Genomic DNA, 14,048 nt, shown 5'->3' with positions numbered 1-14,048 from the left:
GCTTCTCAATATTGTGCAAAGCTGCAGAATACAAAATATGTATTAGGTAAATGTATTTGTTCTAAATAATGGAAATTTCTCTCTGGCAATATCCTGGTATTTCTAGAAGATTTGAAAAAGAAGTCAAAATTTTAATGATTCCTCAGGCATTAAAAAGTCAACAAATTGAAGCAAGGTAAGAGTTTTTCAAACAAAAAAAAAGTGTATTTTGCTATGTGCTTAATCTAAATTCCTAAAAAGCTCTGAAAAGGCCCTGCCTGTTAAATTATCAGACACTTCTTCTTTCATTTAAAGGCTGATAAAGCTCCTGATCCACTTATTTGGAGAACTGTTAACAAAGACAGGGAAAATGGTGACCTGGTATTTCCATTATGTCAGATGTTTAAAATATTATATATGAACAAGCAAGCTACAAAAAAATCCCCTAAAAACAACCAAACCAGTTGTTAAAGGAGTAAGAATCCTACTCAGAGATATGTCAATGCAAAGCACTGATTACACATGGCCTTTTTTCAGCTTAACCAGTGAAATTCAACTGAGGAGGGAACTGTTAAAACAATTTTATTCTAAAATAAAATAACCACAAAATATGCAACAACAAAACCCCCCACAAAATGAAAAAGCCCCTCCAGACCCCCTTCCCCAAAAGCAAATGGTTTGAGAGTGGGCAGTGATTGGCAACATTACTGAAGTCAAGAATCAGTTCGTCACCACCATCTGTTTAATTGTTCTTGGAACTATGCCTTAAAAATCAAGACAAAATTTTTGTTAATAGAATGGACCCTGAAATATTCCTACCATCATCTATCAGTTGTGAAAGTTGGGGGACCAATTTGCAGACTTCCAGATAGAGCCAGTAATTATTTCTGGTTTCATGAGGCAAAAAAAGGACAGCACAGACATGGTGGATGGTTTAATAAATCTTGTCTGTGACTCTACTGTGAGAGACTGACTTCAGGCAGAACTTTAATACAAATTTATCAGAAATTTTTATGAAGAAAAATCAACTGTGTAGCTGTCAAACAGAATAGGGTCACTGGAAAGCCCCTTAAATGGCCTCAAAGCTGAAGTTCTGTTAGTATTGCAGGAAAATTTAAAGCCCATTGATGCACTTATTTCCATAAAGCTCAGCAGATGTAAGAGTCCATCAGCAGGTTCTTTACTTTTTTTGGAAAAGAGCCCAAATGCAAACTGTATTTGCAAGATTTCCCTTAAATATGCCTTCTGTTGATGCTACAAGAAATTTTTAGTCCTGACACAGGAATAGCATCTATGTTATGATCCATGTGGCTTAGAGAATTTTTTTTCCCCACACCTCTGGTTTTCCAGTCACACCTCTTGCCATTGCATGATCAGTTCCAAATAATTTTTAAATCATGATGATGCATGACACTGAAATTAAGGCAGGCAGGCTGTGGATGCCAGGCTATCAATTTCTGAAATAACAAGTTGTTCTTGAGAAATATTGTTTCTTATAAATAGGCTCTCTTAAATAACAAATGGTTCCCGTCACTATTTCACAATAGACTTCCAAAATGTCCCCATCAGACGAGAGTTCCATAAGCTAAAATCTACATCCAAATATCCTCATTCAACACAACCAGAGTTCCTGTGAAATAAAATCCATCAGAGAAGGGCTTACTGGAAAACAAATGCAACTCCTCAACACCTGGAAGGATTATTTTTTTAGCTTACCTGTGCTCTATATTCTCTGCTAACTTTCTAAAGCAAATAATTAAACATGTCTTCAACACACTGAAATGAAGCCAGGCCCTGATCTACAGAAATCACCTGAGCAGAACACAACAATGCCTTACACAAATCTAGGCCAAATATAAATCCAATACCTTCCATCAGCAGAAAGGCTTATACCAAAAGGAGACTGTCACAAGTGGAAGAAGTTAAACTAGAAACCTTTTCTTGATTCTGTGCATTTCACTCCTACCTTGTAAAAAAAAGCTAAAAGAACACTGTTCAATCAAGAAGGGGACAACACAGCTTTTCCAACCTGGAGACAACAAAAAAATTGCTTTTATTGGAAAGAACAGAAAGGAGAGCTACCTTCAGTGTCTCAATTTTCAGCCTTTTTCTTTCCACTATGTTAAGAAAAGCAGCAGCTTCCGTGTGTTTCTTGAGGATTATCTGGGCTTCCAGTCCCATGGGGAAGAGCTGCTCTGCTGGCTGTGACACACACAGCTGGTAGAGGACTCACCAGGATCCTCACATCAAGGTTTTCATTTATAATTTAGTCCAATCTAAGAATATGTTCCCAATTATTTTTAAAGTGCATCTCTGAGGTACCTGCCAAAGGTACACCACTAATTCCACATCTATAGTTAAGTTCAAGGTCAAATTGTTTTCCAAACTCTGACAATGCCATTTTACAGTATATTAGAAGAGAGGGGATAAAAGAGAAGACTATTTTAACCTCAAATAGGTGTTCAATAGCATGTCATTTTTTCCTGAAACCTGAATTTTTACTATAATCAGTATGATGAGCTGTCACTCCAAATGGTTTAACTCCCACAAAATAATGAACAACTTCAGAACAGGCTTCATGAAGAAAATAAGCAACCTTAACTATACATGATGTTTCTAATTCTGACTGTTGTGATCTCATCTCTTATTTCACCACTGCATACCTTCAGATCCTAAGTAATGGAAATACATTTGCAGATCTGGACTGAGTTCTTAGCCTGCAACAATAAAAGTCTGAGTTACTTGTATATCCTTGTTCTTGTAACAAGAAACGCATAAGAAATACCCTAAGATCAAGAGAATTTAAACCCCCATTTTTGTATTTTTCCATTTGTATACTCTATACACAACATCATTTTGGGTAGGCAGTTGTTTAATTTTTCCTACACCATCTCTAGTTCTAAAATGGTTGGAAAAAGAATTTTTAAAATCCACATAGAAATAGGCAAAAGTCAGCTACTCCTCCTGAGACCTCAAACAGTTAGTTGATATTTACAGCATATCTTATGCATTCCCTTTTATTGCTTTGCCACAGCCTGTTAATAGGTTATAGTCCACTCATTAAAGAGTTCTCTACTCTTCTGTAACCATTCCTCCCTTGCAGTCAGCTATTACACTGCCTTCAGTAACATCTGCTTGTCTGTAGAGCTGCAGACAGAAACTTTGCAGTACAATTTTTAGCAATATAATACAACTTCACAGGCACAGAAAGGATGTTCACTGTTCTCACAGAACGACAGACAAACTGGGGGTAGGTTCACACTGTGTTCACAAGCTAAATTTCACCCTGAACCCTTTATCATTCACATATGGTCACTGCATTTTTACATGCTTGGAAGCTGAAGGATCATTAAAGTATTAATATTAATGTTTCACCTGCATTTTTCTTGTGAAGTATACCCCTTTGAAGTACCTTGTTGCACTTTTTCTTTGATTACTGTAATTCTATTTTAAGATATTTGTATAAATTTTAAAATTTTATTTTACCAATTCAAGTTAGTGTTCAGAAGTTTACTGACTTTTCTATAACCTTGCACACAAGACATTCTGTGCAAGAATACAGAACATTCTGTGTAGATGAACAAAAAGAGAAACAATGCACCCCCGAGATCAAGTTTGTCACCAAGAAAATGCAATTTAACTAGTAAACAGTTCCTTATTTAACCTGTAATTAGACTGAAAAAGAAAAAAAAAACCCTCACATTTATCAAATTCATTTTATATTAGCAGCTAGATATTTCACAATAGCAGCACTGGGAGGTACCCTGCAACTCTGAATCCCTGATTACAGACTAGAGATACAGTCATGTTTAAATAAAAATTTGGGATTTTTGCATGGGACTATTTTCACTGCAGCAACTGTATTGTTTCCACACAAAGTAAAAATAATTATTTCATTTTGCTTCAGAAGTCAGCAGTGTTTTACTAGCTTATGCATAATCCTTTAGGAATAAATCTTAACAGTAATCATCATCTGCTTCCTCAGTCTTTCCCCTCCTTCAGTTTTTAATTCTCAGTGCAAATTTGAACATCTACTTTGCTTTCTGTTAAGAGTGTTAGAAAGAGAAATATTCACCAGAATAAAAACAACAGGTAACAATAAACAGAAGGCAGTAAAGCCCTGCAGGAAGACATAGCCTCAGAAAAAAAAATTCCAATGTTATTTCTCTCCTTTTTCTAATTATTATGAAATTTCATGAACTTGTTAATTGAGAGATGCTACACATGCCTGTACAGAGGATTTAACAATGCATGTTGTTTAGGAAAGATATTGAAATTTTACAGAAAGGCAGTTTGCTTGACCGAGCCAAAAGAATTGGTGCAGCTGAAACAGAAAGTCCATATCCTGTCAAAGACAATGGGCAGCAGCAGATGATCCACAGAAAGAATCTTCTTAGTTCCCTTATTGCTTAGTTCTGACCTGAAGCTTGTATCTTACATTACTTAATTTCCCCCCCTGGCTACAGAATCTCTCTGGTTGGTTTAATGCATGTAAATAATACCTCTGTTATGCAAAGGGATTATTAAAGCAGGCTCTAAAAGTCCTGGGCATATGTATGTCCAAAATAACGATGCCAGCAGGAAAAACCCACCGGGGTATTTTCTGAGATTGATTTTGAGCAATGCATGATGAAGACTATGCTTTGTGAAAGGAGGCCCTGTTGCAAACCCCACAACTGGGCTGCAGCCACAGCCATTGAAGCAGAGCAGGCAGCAGGCATTAAGCCCAGTGCTGTTACTGGTTTGGACAGCAGTTAAGACAAAAAAGCAACACTGCCTTTGCAGCCTGAGTGAAATTCCACTGGAGCACTTGCACCATGTTTCTGTATATAACACATTCCTTGTCCTTTAAAGGGTATGCTATCTTACACTTGGGAAGGGTTTCTTTCCTCTTCCCTCCTGTAATTGAAAAGTATTCTTTACTGCCGATTTAAGGTTTGTTTTGACAAAGAGAGCACTGATGAGGCACTCAAGAGCTTGTATTAAATCAAAGTTAGACAGAAGCGAGCAGCTTGTATATGTGCTGTGGGATACACTTGCTCACATATTTATCTTCCATGTTTTGAGAGAAGGTTACAAATATTTTTATATATATACACACACATATAAAAGAGTGTGAGTAAGCAAGCTCACATTCCAAAAGAAGTTTTCTGGCTATGTCAGGAGTGTAGTCCACCCTCTGCTAAGCAAACCTATTTTTTTTCAAGCACAAGAGGATATTATCAGAGGAGCCCGTGTGGATATACAGAAACCAGAGATCGTCATGGCTCGCTGAGGTGATGAGCTGATGGGTGGATGGCGCCCATTATCTTCACTTCTCAATCCAAGTTTTCCTGAAAAACGGACAGGGGGAGGAGGAGGCTCCAACTGAGCACAAGGCACAGAGGACAAGCAAAGGATTAGGAGTGAACAGCAAGAAAAGGAAGGAGAATGCAAATTATATTGAAAACATTTCAAAGAGATAGAAACTAGTTCCTAGATTAGAAGATCCAGTTGTCAGCAATTTAAAACAATATTCAGGTTTTAACTTCTGTACAAGGCTATTACATAACCCTGAAGCAAGGAAATTAACCAAAAGGAATGTGCCTTTACTATCTCTAGAAAATACACTTAGCTTCAGCTGCTTCAACGCTCCTTGGAATTTTAAAATGTTTCAAGCCTTGGTTCGACAAGCGTATCACCCCCTGCCCAGCCATCAGCCGGGGGAACCCGACGCCAAGTACAAGGGGAAGCTGGTGCATGAAACTCAGCTGAACTGCTTCTACATCAAACCTGGAGGTAAGACAGCATCACCCACTCGTGTGCACAGAAACTGTACTCAGAGCTGCTGTAAGTGTTGCCTTCCTGTTTAACTAGAGCAATCTGTGTAATGTAGGAGACTACCCTAATACCTCACAGCAGTATTTGGTGATAATGTACTGGGAAGCCCTGAATGTGTGATCACACCACCACAGGATTTAGATAATTCTAGTAATTCTCAAATCTGGGGAGTTAAGTAGATGGATGGTTTCTCTTTGTTATATATTGTATTTTGAGCATCTAATGAACATTGCTTTCCCACTTCCATTTAAAAAAATTGAATGAAAGTAAAAGGAAAAAAAAAGAATTTTTTTTTTGTTGTTGTAGACAAAGAGGCTAAGAAGTTTAAAACATAGGAAAGCTGAAAATACTAAATACATGTGTGCGTATGTGAAGGGATTAAGCTGCAAAGGCGGTTACACAAGGGATTTGTGAAAAGCAACCAGCTCTGGAATATCCTTGTTTGCAGGAGAAATACGTAGGCACTCATGCACATATTTCCCCTGCTCCTGAAACACCTAGCATTTTATGCTGTGCAAGGAGGGATGTGTGAAGCAGAGGGTATACAGGTAGTCACATGAAAATAGCCCCTCTGAAAAAAAAAATCATTATCTGCTGCAAGCCCAACTCTTGAGCATTACTGCATCATATGCCTATCTTATCTCGAAAAGACGACAGGAATGCCCAGCACTGGCACTACACTCTCCACAGTAAACCTCCAGACAAGCTAATTTGTTGCTTATATGCTGACATCCATAAATGGGAATCAAAGACTGTGTCTAGCTGATATATGGAGCATTACTCTCCTGCCATCCCATACAGAAACTCATCCCCAAAGGTGGAATGTTTGATACATGGCTCTAACTCTATTCCATACCCTTTTCCTACTGATTTGTTTGCCCAAGCTTAGATACAGCTGCACCACACACAAAATAATTATTAGCCATCTAAAAACTACACAGCCTTTTGTCTTAGCTCCTTAGCCTGTTTCTTCTCACATGGCATACTCTGACTTCCAGATTGGGCTGAAAGTGAAAACATACATTAGCATTGCTGCACTTCTTTTCCTTCCTTTTTTTTAAGCACCTTCAACACACAACAGCAAAACAACATTAAAGCAAAAAGATGGCTGCAGTCATCACAGTTACAGCTGCAAAAACCACTTGACAAACCAAAACCTGTTTGCTTTGCTCAGCCAAAGGCTTCCACAATTGGCACAAAATCCTCAGGGTAGGAAGGGTGAGGAAGAAACAACTAAAAGGTCCTCTTTAGAAAGTCAGAATAGAAAAGATCTGTGCTGAGTTGGGTGCCATGAACGGGGACGTGGTGTTACGCATCAAAAATTAAAACTTAAGGCCTTCAGCAAGGGTGTTTACAAATTCCACTGAAAAACATAAATTGTATTTAGTTTAAAGCAAAAGATGAATAATAAGGCAGCCCTGGAAAAACTAAATTTAGAAATACTTATTAGTACAAACAATTTTGCTTTAAAAACAATAAACAAAAAGGAATTTTGTAGTTCCTCCCCCTTTTTTTTTAATATGAACCGTAAAAACCTAAATCATAGAATATTTACTCTCCACAAGACCCAGAAAAAACCCCCAAACACCCTAAAGCTGACCTAATTAACAGCTGCTACTTCTAGAGTCACAATAATAATTTAGTTTGGCTGGGGCCTCTGCACTTCACTGAGTCCAGTGTTCTGCTCAGAACAGTGGCAGCTTCAGTATGGGGAAAGAAGAAATCATGATCAACTACAAGTTTCCATAAAAAACCTATATTCTATGGCACTTTTTCAATTGATTTATTTTTAATTCATTTTCATGTTCCCTTCCCTAGGTTAAAAATCCACTCCTCCTTCCATGGATTTAAGCAGAGTTTAGCTACAGGTTTCAAACCCTGTAGTTTGTGCACTCTGGAAGGGGAGAGCAAAATAACCTGACTGCTAAACCATAATTACTGATGTTAAAACCCACCTTCCTAGAGACAGCACTGCTGCATGCCCATCTATCCCTGACTGCACTATTAACTTATGCCATCAAGTTATAATAATATTTTTCTATCTCAGCAGGCAGGCATTAAAGATTTTCAGGTAGCCTTGAAAATTGAGACAGAAAGCATGAAAATCTAACATATAAATGCATATATTTTATGGTTTTAGTGATAAAAATGTAAATTGGTATCTATACTATTTCCAAGGGGCAGTTTATTATTTTCCTGGACATTCAATTACATGAAGTAATTTTTACCATTTTCTAAGCACATTAAAATCATTGGTTAGTTGAAGTGTAGACCACAAAGGCAGGAGCTGTATGGAAAATGTAGTAGAAAATTAGTAATGCCTTTATCTGTGTTTTTATAAACTGGTTTATGAACAGGTAATTTGAGTATAGGTACAAGGAAGTCAATAAACTGAGTGCCAGAGGCCATCTTGCATGAAAAAAAAAAAAAATTTATCATCACTATGAATCCAATAAATAGAAGAAGCTTGCTTGCCTCTCTCAAGAAAATTTGCAGATTACAAACTATAAAACAGTTAAGTTGGACAGAAACTTGAAACTTAAACAGATTTCCAAAAAAAAAAAAAAAAAAAAAGCATGCAATGTGACAAAATTCTTGCTGCATCCTTCATTTTCTTGGTTTAGAATTAATTCTTACAAAACCATTAATTATTTTCAGCGTGTATGTTTCCTTGGGAAATTTAGAAAAGGAAGAGAATGCCTATGCTCAGGAGTGTTAGTATTCCAACACTCTCAGCAAAACTGAGGTTTCACTTTAAGGCCTGGAACATCCAGGAAGATAATCATGACCTCTGCTGTTGTTCTGTCTTGCTGGATACACAAATGAATTTTTAAAATGCTGATCAAAGGAGAGAAACTGGAATGGAAAAGAGGAGAGATTTGTTTGTATCTCTGAAACAAAAATGTCTCCAAGGACAGAACCTCAGGTGAAACACAAACATTTGTATTCTGAAAAATGGCACTAGTCAGTCCAGGCAGACTTTTCAAAAAGAGCTTTACCCAAAACTGTTTAGCAAAAAAAAAAAAAAAAACAGGCTGAGAAGAATACATACCTAAGAAAGGCAAGGCCCTTCTGCCAAAATTATTTAGCATTTCTACAGTTTGAGTTTGCACTTTCATTTTAAATTGACACTTTTCAAAGGGTTTTAAACTACAGAAATATTTTCTTAAACAAAACATGCAGGTTGTAGCAGGCCAGAATAATAGTTCTGCAAACAAAGTTAAGCTCAAAAAAAAAAAAAAAAAAAAAAAAAAAAAGATTTTAACTTACTCAGTTGTGACAAAAACACTGCATTTTTGTAATGATGCAGCAACAGAAAGCCATGTAATGTTTCTGCATCAGTAGACCACTGCTCTGGAGACATTTAGAGAAAAAATAATACAAACTGGACTAAGTTAAACACATTTACAGGTATTTGTTTCAAAATTCTGAAAGATGAATGAGCATTTGGGGAATAATCAATTGAATACACATTTCTATTTTCTTTCTACATTCATCCTTTTGGGGTTTTGATACTGGACCTAATACTGCATGGTGGCAAGACAGAGGCTGATAAAGAAGGCTCTCCTTTCTAAACTGGTATTTTTACCCAAACCAAGAACATCAAACAAAAACTCTGTTACATCAGAAAGACAAAGGCTGGAATATCTATTTTGCCTGTCTCAACTGAGCAAGGAGTAGCTTATTGGTCAATATGCAGAAAGTCAAGTCTAAATATGTACACAAGGAAATTTTACCACCAAATGCTGGTTTCATTCTCAAATAAAAAAAAAAATCATAAGAAAGAGGTTTAAAGTATACAAGTACACAATAATATACTGTAGATGATGAACACATTTCAAGGGGAAAAATACACTATGGTAGCCAAAAGAGGATTGTTTTTCATCATAAATTCTTTTTTACATATCACTCTGATGCTCTTCTTGTTGCTTCCTAACTTTTCCCTTCAGAAGTAAACTTGTAAAGTCTTCAAGCTAAGATGTTTTCTACAAGAGAAATGCTACTTGCAGGGTCACTGCAGAGGTGGGACACGTATAATCCATTTGTATTTTTATCAGGATGTATTTCCTTAGAAGAGTGAACTAAAATGAGCCACAATCAGTCTCAAAATAAGATGAGTTGCTCTATTTGAGAGTGCTCATGGATGCTGTGATCTAAGAATGAAAAATAATAGTTGGAGGAAAATATACACTGTTACCTTTTCCTAAACATTTTACAAGCACTTGCCTCCAAGCATATATTTGGTAAAATTTTCATACATAATTATGAACTATGGGGGAAGGAAAAAAAAAAACCAACAAACCCAAAAACCACAGATAAAACCCACAAAATTTCTTTAGACAGCTGGCAAACTTCCCTCTCCCTCCCATCCCATTTACCAGATGTCTCTGCAGTGTAAAAATCTGGGAGAATAATACAAAATGCTCATGGCTCTGACAGACCTATGGCAGCAGGTTAAAGTGAAAACTGAAACTAGTGTAAGGTTATGTACAGACCACGTGTGTCTGGACACAATTTGCCAAAACCAGGCATGTCTGCTCTGCTTTGGTATCACCTGCTGAACCTCTGCAAAGGCCCAAATTCAGCAGGCACCTTTCACTAGGAAGGCTTTATTCCATTTCAGGCTTAGGAGATGACAGGAGCAAAGCCTTTGCTACAGTGTGGCACAGAAGTGAAAAGTAACTTCTGTGTCCAAATAGGTACAGACACTGTCAGAGAGAAATTCTGGGTGATGTGTCACACAGTTTCTTTCTCCACCCAATATAGCAGAAAAGCACCCAATTAACCTGTATCAGATCATTGTCACAATTAGCATACTATTTTAAGGTAGGATCTTGTGTTCTTGGCAGCTAAAATGCTCAAGGTGAAGCCAGTTCTGAGATAAGCAACTTAATATTCCCCAAACTCCCTGTTTGCTATAAGCATCAAAAGCAGAATTCAGTGATGAAAAGGTAAATGAGTGAAATCAGAAATAATTCCCTGACCCAGCACACAGACAAAACCACCTGGTACAGTAGAGAGTGGGGAATAGCTGTAATTATTATACAGCTGCTAAAGGGAGAAAATTAAGGTAATTTAGTCAATAATTTACTGCTATGTATTTCTTCAGAACTATCTCATATCAATCAGCATCAAGGCTTAAGCAGCAGGCTCTATTGATTCTCCCAATAACTATCACCAAAAACTAATGAAAAAAGGAATAATTATGTAGTTAAGATGGGTCAAATACATAACTCATGAAAATTTTAAAATTGTTAGATCATCTAAACAAAATCAGAACTACTGTCTTGCTCTCGGAAAGCAAGCATCTAAAATTGCAGTTAACTACAGAAGTTTAAAGGTCACATTGAAAATTGCCTGTTTGAGCCATAAACCTTCTGTTCCTTGGTGGACAAAGATTTCTGCTGGCATGAAAATTGTAATTTGAGCTTCCCTCCTGGCTCTGAATTGAATAACCTCAGCTCTACCCTAACAGATTTCCCAAAAAAAACTTTGCTGTGAAATAGTGGATCAGAGCAAACATTAACTGGCATGGATCCCAAATCCAGCCTGAAAAGTCCTGGAATTAAACTGTGCCTCCAACATGGTGTTCAGACAATAATTCAACTTAAGATGACCAGGATCATATGAAACAATAAAAGAAATATGGAAAAAGAAAGTAAAAAGGTGAAATACACCTTTTTTATTTTAAGCATTTCTAAAACTTACATTTATTGTATATAGTTTTGGAATTTTTTTTTCTATTGATTATATATTGGATTCAAAGCAAGCTTTACAAAAGGATAGCTGTTACATCACAAAATGTTGTTGGGCTTGTCCAGTATACAAGTACCACCTTTTGCTGCCAAAAAGATTTATTTTAGACTGTGAGATACAACCAGCCACAGATACTCAGCTGTACAAAATGAATTTTGAATATTGGAAGAAATAAAACAATGGGCAGGGCCAGCAATATAAAATGCAGAGGAAATTGTTAGTTTTGTTAGATCTAATAAGGAGACTTGTAGGAAAAGCAGCCTAAGAAGTCACCAAGTCAAACATCAGGTTAGAAAAAGATAATTTGCTTCCAGATAAGTCTAAGTATTACTGTTAAACCATCCACTGTTCTGCAGAGTAAACAGCTATTACTGAGTACTCCTTGTTAGTATGTGAAAGCAGGAGACAGAAATAATACTACAACAGAAGAGCCTAAACACCCCAGTTTTGTGAAGTTCATTTAACAATAAACCTCAAGCCTAAGTTTTGGAAAAACTATAAAGGCAAGTTGTACAATAGCAAGAAAATATTAATATAGAAAATTCAAGAGGATATTCAGAACTGTGTTTGGAGGAGACCCTTGTGAAAACCCACACTTATTGTCAAGGAGAGCCCTTTATTACATGTTGCAAAGGCTTTGAAATACAAAATGAGGAAGAAAGAGCAAGAGGTATGTGCAACTCAATGAAGAAATCACCACATGAACTGTGGGGACCTAAAGAAAATCTGGACAACTCAAATGAGTTGGCAAAAATTGTCTTCCAGTTTGCTCTGGAAACATATGTATTCACAAAAATCTGAGAAAACAACAGCCTTTGCTTTGAAGTATCAAAACCTTCCGTTTTTTTGAAGAAACAATAATTAACCTTTGTAAGAATATTTTAGGAAGATAAACAGCTTGGGGTAACATAACTTTATACCAGAACTCACCTGATACTCATTGAATTTATAGGGGTTTTTTAGTAAAAACAAACATGAATCTGCTCTCAGACAACCAAACTCTCAATTCAATGAAGAGGTACAGATTTACCCATGGTTAGATCAAACAGCTAACCCTGGTAAAAATCAATCCACAGACCCAGACATCCTGCTCAGAAGCACAGGCTGCTACTTATATTTGAGACCCTGCAAATCTAAAATTTTCACTTAGTCTCTTTGTGAAAAAAGAGCTTACATCCCCCAACCCCTGATTTTTCTGTTAGTAAAAAAATAAACAAATTACAATTTATGTGCAGTAATCAGACTAAAAACTTATTTTCTGTCACCACAAAATTATGACAACTTCTAATTACTCATTATACCACTTGTGTCAACAAAAATGAAAAATTAATAGATCAGGTTTCAAAAGGTAGATATTGGCATATACATACATAAACTCCTAAGGAAGTTTCAAAATGAGATTAAACAAGATTACAGGTACATAAGAAAAAGCCTTCAAAAACAGATGGAATAAAGAAGTGTCACAGTACTTAAAATCCTAATGTCTGGCCCAGTCTAGGTTAGCCTGGAGATGTCTGCAAGTCTTTTCAGTTTCCTTCTGAATTCCAATTCTTTGTCAGCTTAGAAAATAGTCTCAAAAATAGCAGTTTCATTTAGGCTATTTAGAATGTTCTTCCTCTATTTCTTCTACCACATAGTGTGTGTGAACAACAGGATTCCCTCTTGATATATTTCCCAACTCCAAATTAGTTTATGAAATAAGAAGGTCTAGCAGATTATCAAATCGGGCTGTTTGCAAGCCACGGACTACTTTTGCCTTTACTTCATCCAGAGGGAACACCTGAGCATCACAGCTCACATAAACCATTTCTGAAATTTGCTTTTATGCATAAAGGACAAAGGCCAGATCAGGTACTACAGCTCTGCTTCCAAGCACAGCTCCAAACTGAATTTACAACTGCTCCCTGCACATTGTAACAGTCTGTGTGCAGATCTGTATGCACAAATAAGCTTCCTCATGTCTTCCACTCATTGCTGAGCTTGCCTGACACTTGCTAATTCTTGTGCAAAGATAATCATGCAATATCAACAGAAAGCCCAAAGTAATAACTTTGTCTTTCAGCAGGGTTTAAATTAGACTCAGCATTATGTTGTCAAGAGTTACGCCTAATAGTTGAGAAGCAACCTGCCTTCCAATGTGCTCTAAGAACAGTGTTCTGGAGCTGGAGCAGAACACAGGGCTTGGATTGGCTGCATTTGGCTATTTTTATACAGAAAATCAAGACTACAAATATTACACTGAGACTTCCTAGCAGTGACTGGGATGTATTCAGAAAACACACACACACTTTCTCTCAGCCCATCAAACAGAGGCAACCACAAACATCCACAATTTGTTTCATTAAATGAGAAGATTACTAAGCATATCCTAATACTTTCTTTAGTGGCATTCTAGGGAACACTGAGCAATTCTTCTCTTTCAGAACACCAAAAAAGCAAAATTCATTCCTTCAATTTCACCCCTTGAATGCTGCAGTCTAAGTACTTGGACT

General features: G+C 36.8%; 2 protein-coding genes across 4 annotated transcripts in view; one reads left to right on the top strand and one right to left on the bottom strand.

Moving 5' to 3' along the window:
• The window catches only part of DCP1B (decapping mRNA 1B), a 40,068-nt gene that overhangs the window by 22,164 nt on the left and 3,856 nt on the right, over positions 1–14,048 (bottom strand). The window contains exon 2 of one of the 3 annotated variants that reach the window (XM_059848109.1): positions 2,643–2,696. The exons of the other annotated variants lie outside the window; for them this stretch is intronic. Within the exon in view, the coding sequence (XP_059704092.1) occupies positions 2,643–2,670 (28 nt within the window). The 5' untranslated portion in view covers positions 2,671–2,696. The remainder of the gene's footprint in view (positions 1–2,642; positions 2,697–14,048) is intronic. 3 annotated transcript variants of the gene reach the window in all.
• Positions 5,154–14,048, top strand: part of CACNA1C (calcium voltage-gated channel subunit alpha1 C) — a 458,875-nt gene continuing 449,980 nt past the window's right edge. Inside the window, exon 1 of the mRNA XM_059848110.1 lies at positions 5,154–5,757. Within this exon, the coding sequence (XP_059704093.1) occupies positions 5,628–5,757 (130 nt within the window). The 5' untranslated portion in view covers positions 5,154–5,627. The remainder of the gene's footprint in view (positions 5,758–14,048) is intronic.

This window comes from Haemorhous mexicanus, chromosome 5 (assembly GCF_027477595.1).
Source record: "Haemorhous mexicanus isolate bHaeMex1 chromosome 5, bHaeMex1.pri, whole genome shotgun sequence".
In the NCBI taxonomy this organism is placed as follows: domain Eukaryota; kingdom Metazoa; phylum Chordata; class Aves; order Passeriformes; family Fringillidae; genus Haemorhous; species Haemorhous mexicanus.
Note: the sequence above shows the minus strand (reverse complement) of the source record. Positions and strands in the feature narration are given on the sequence as shown.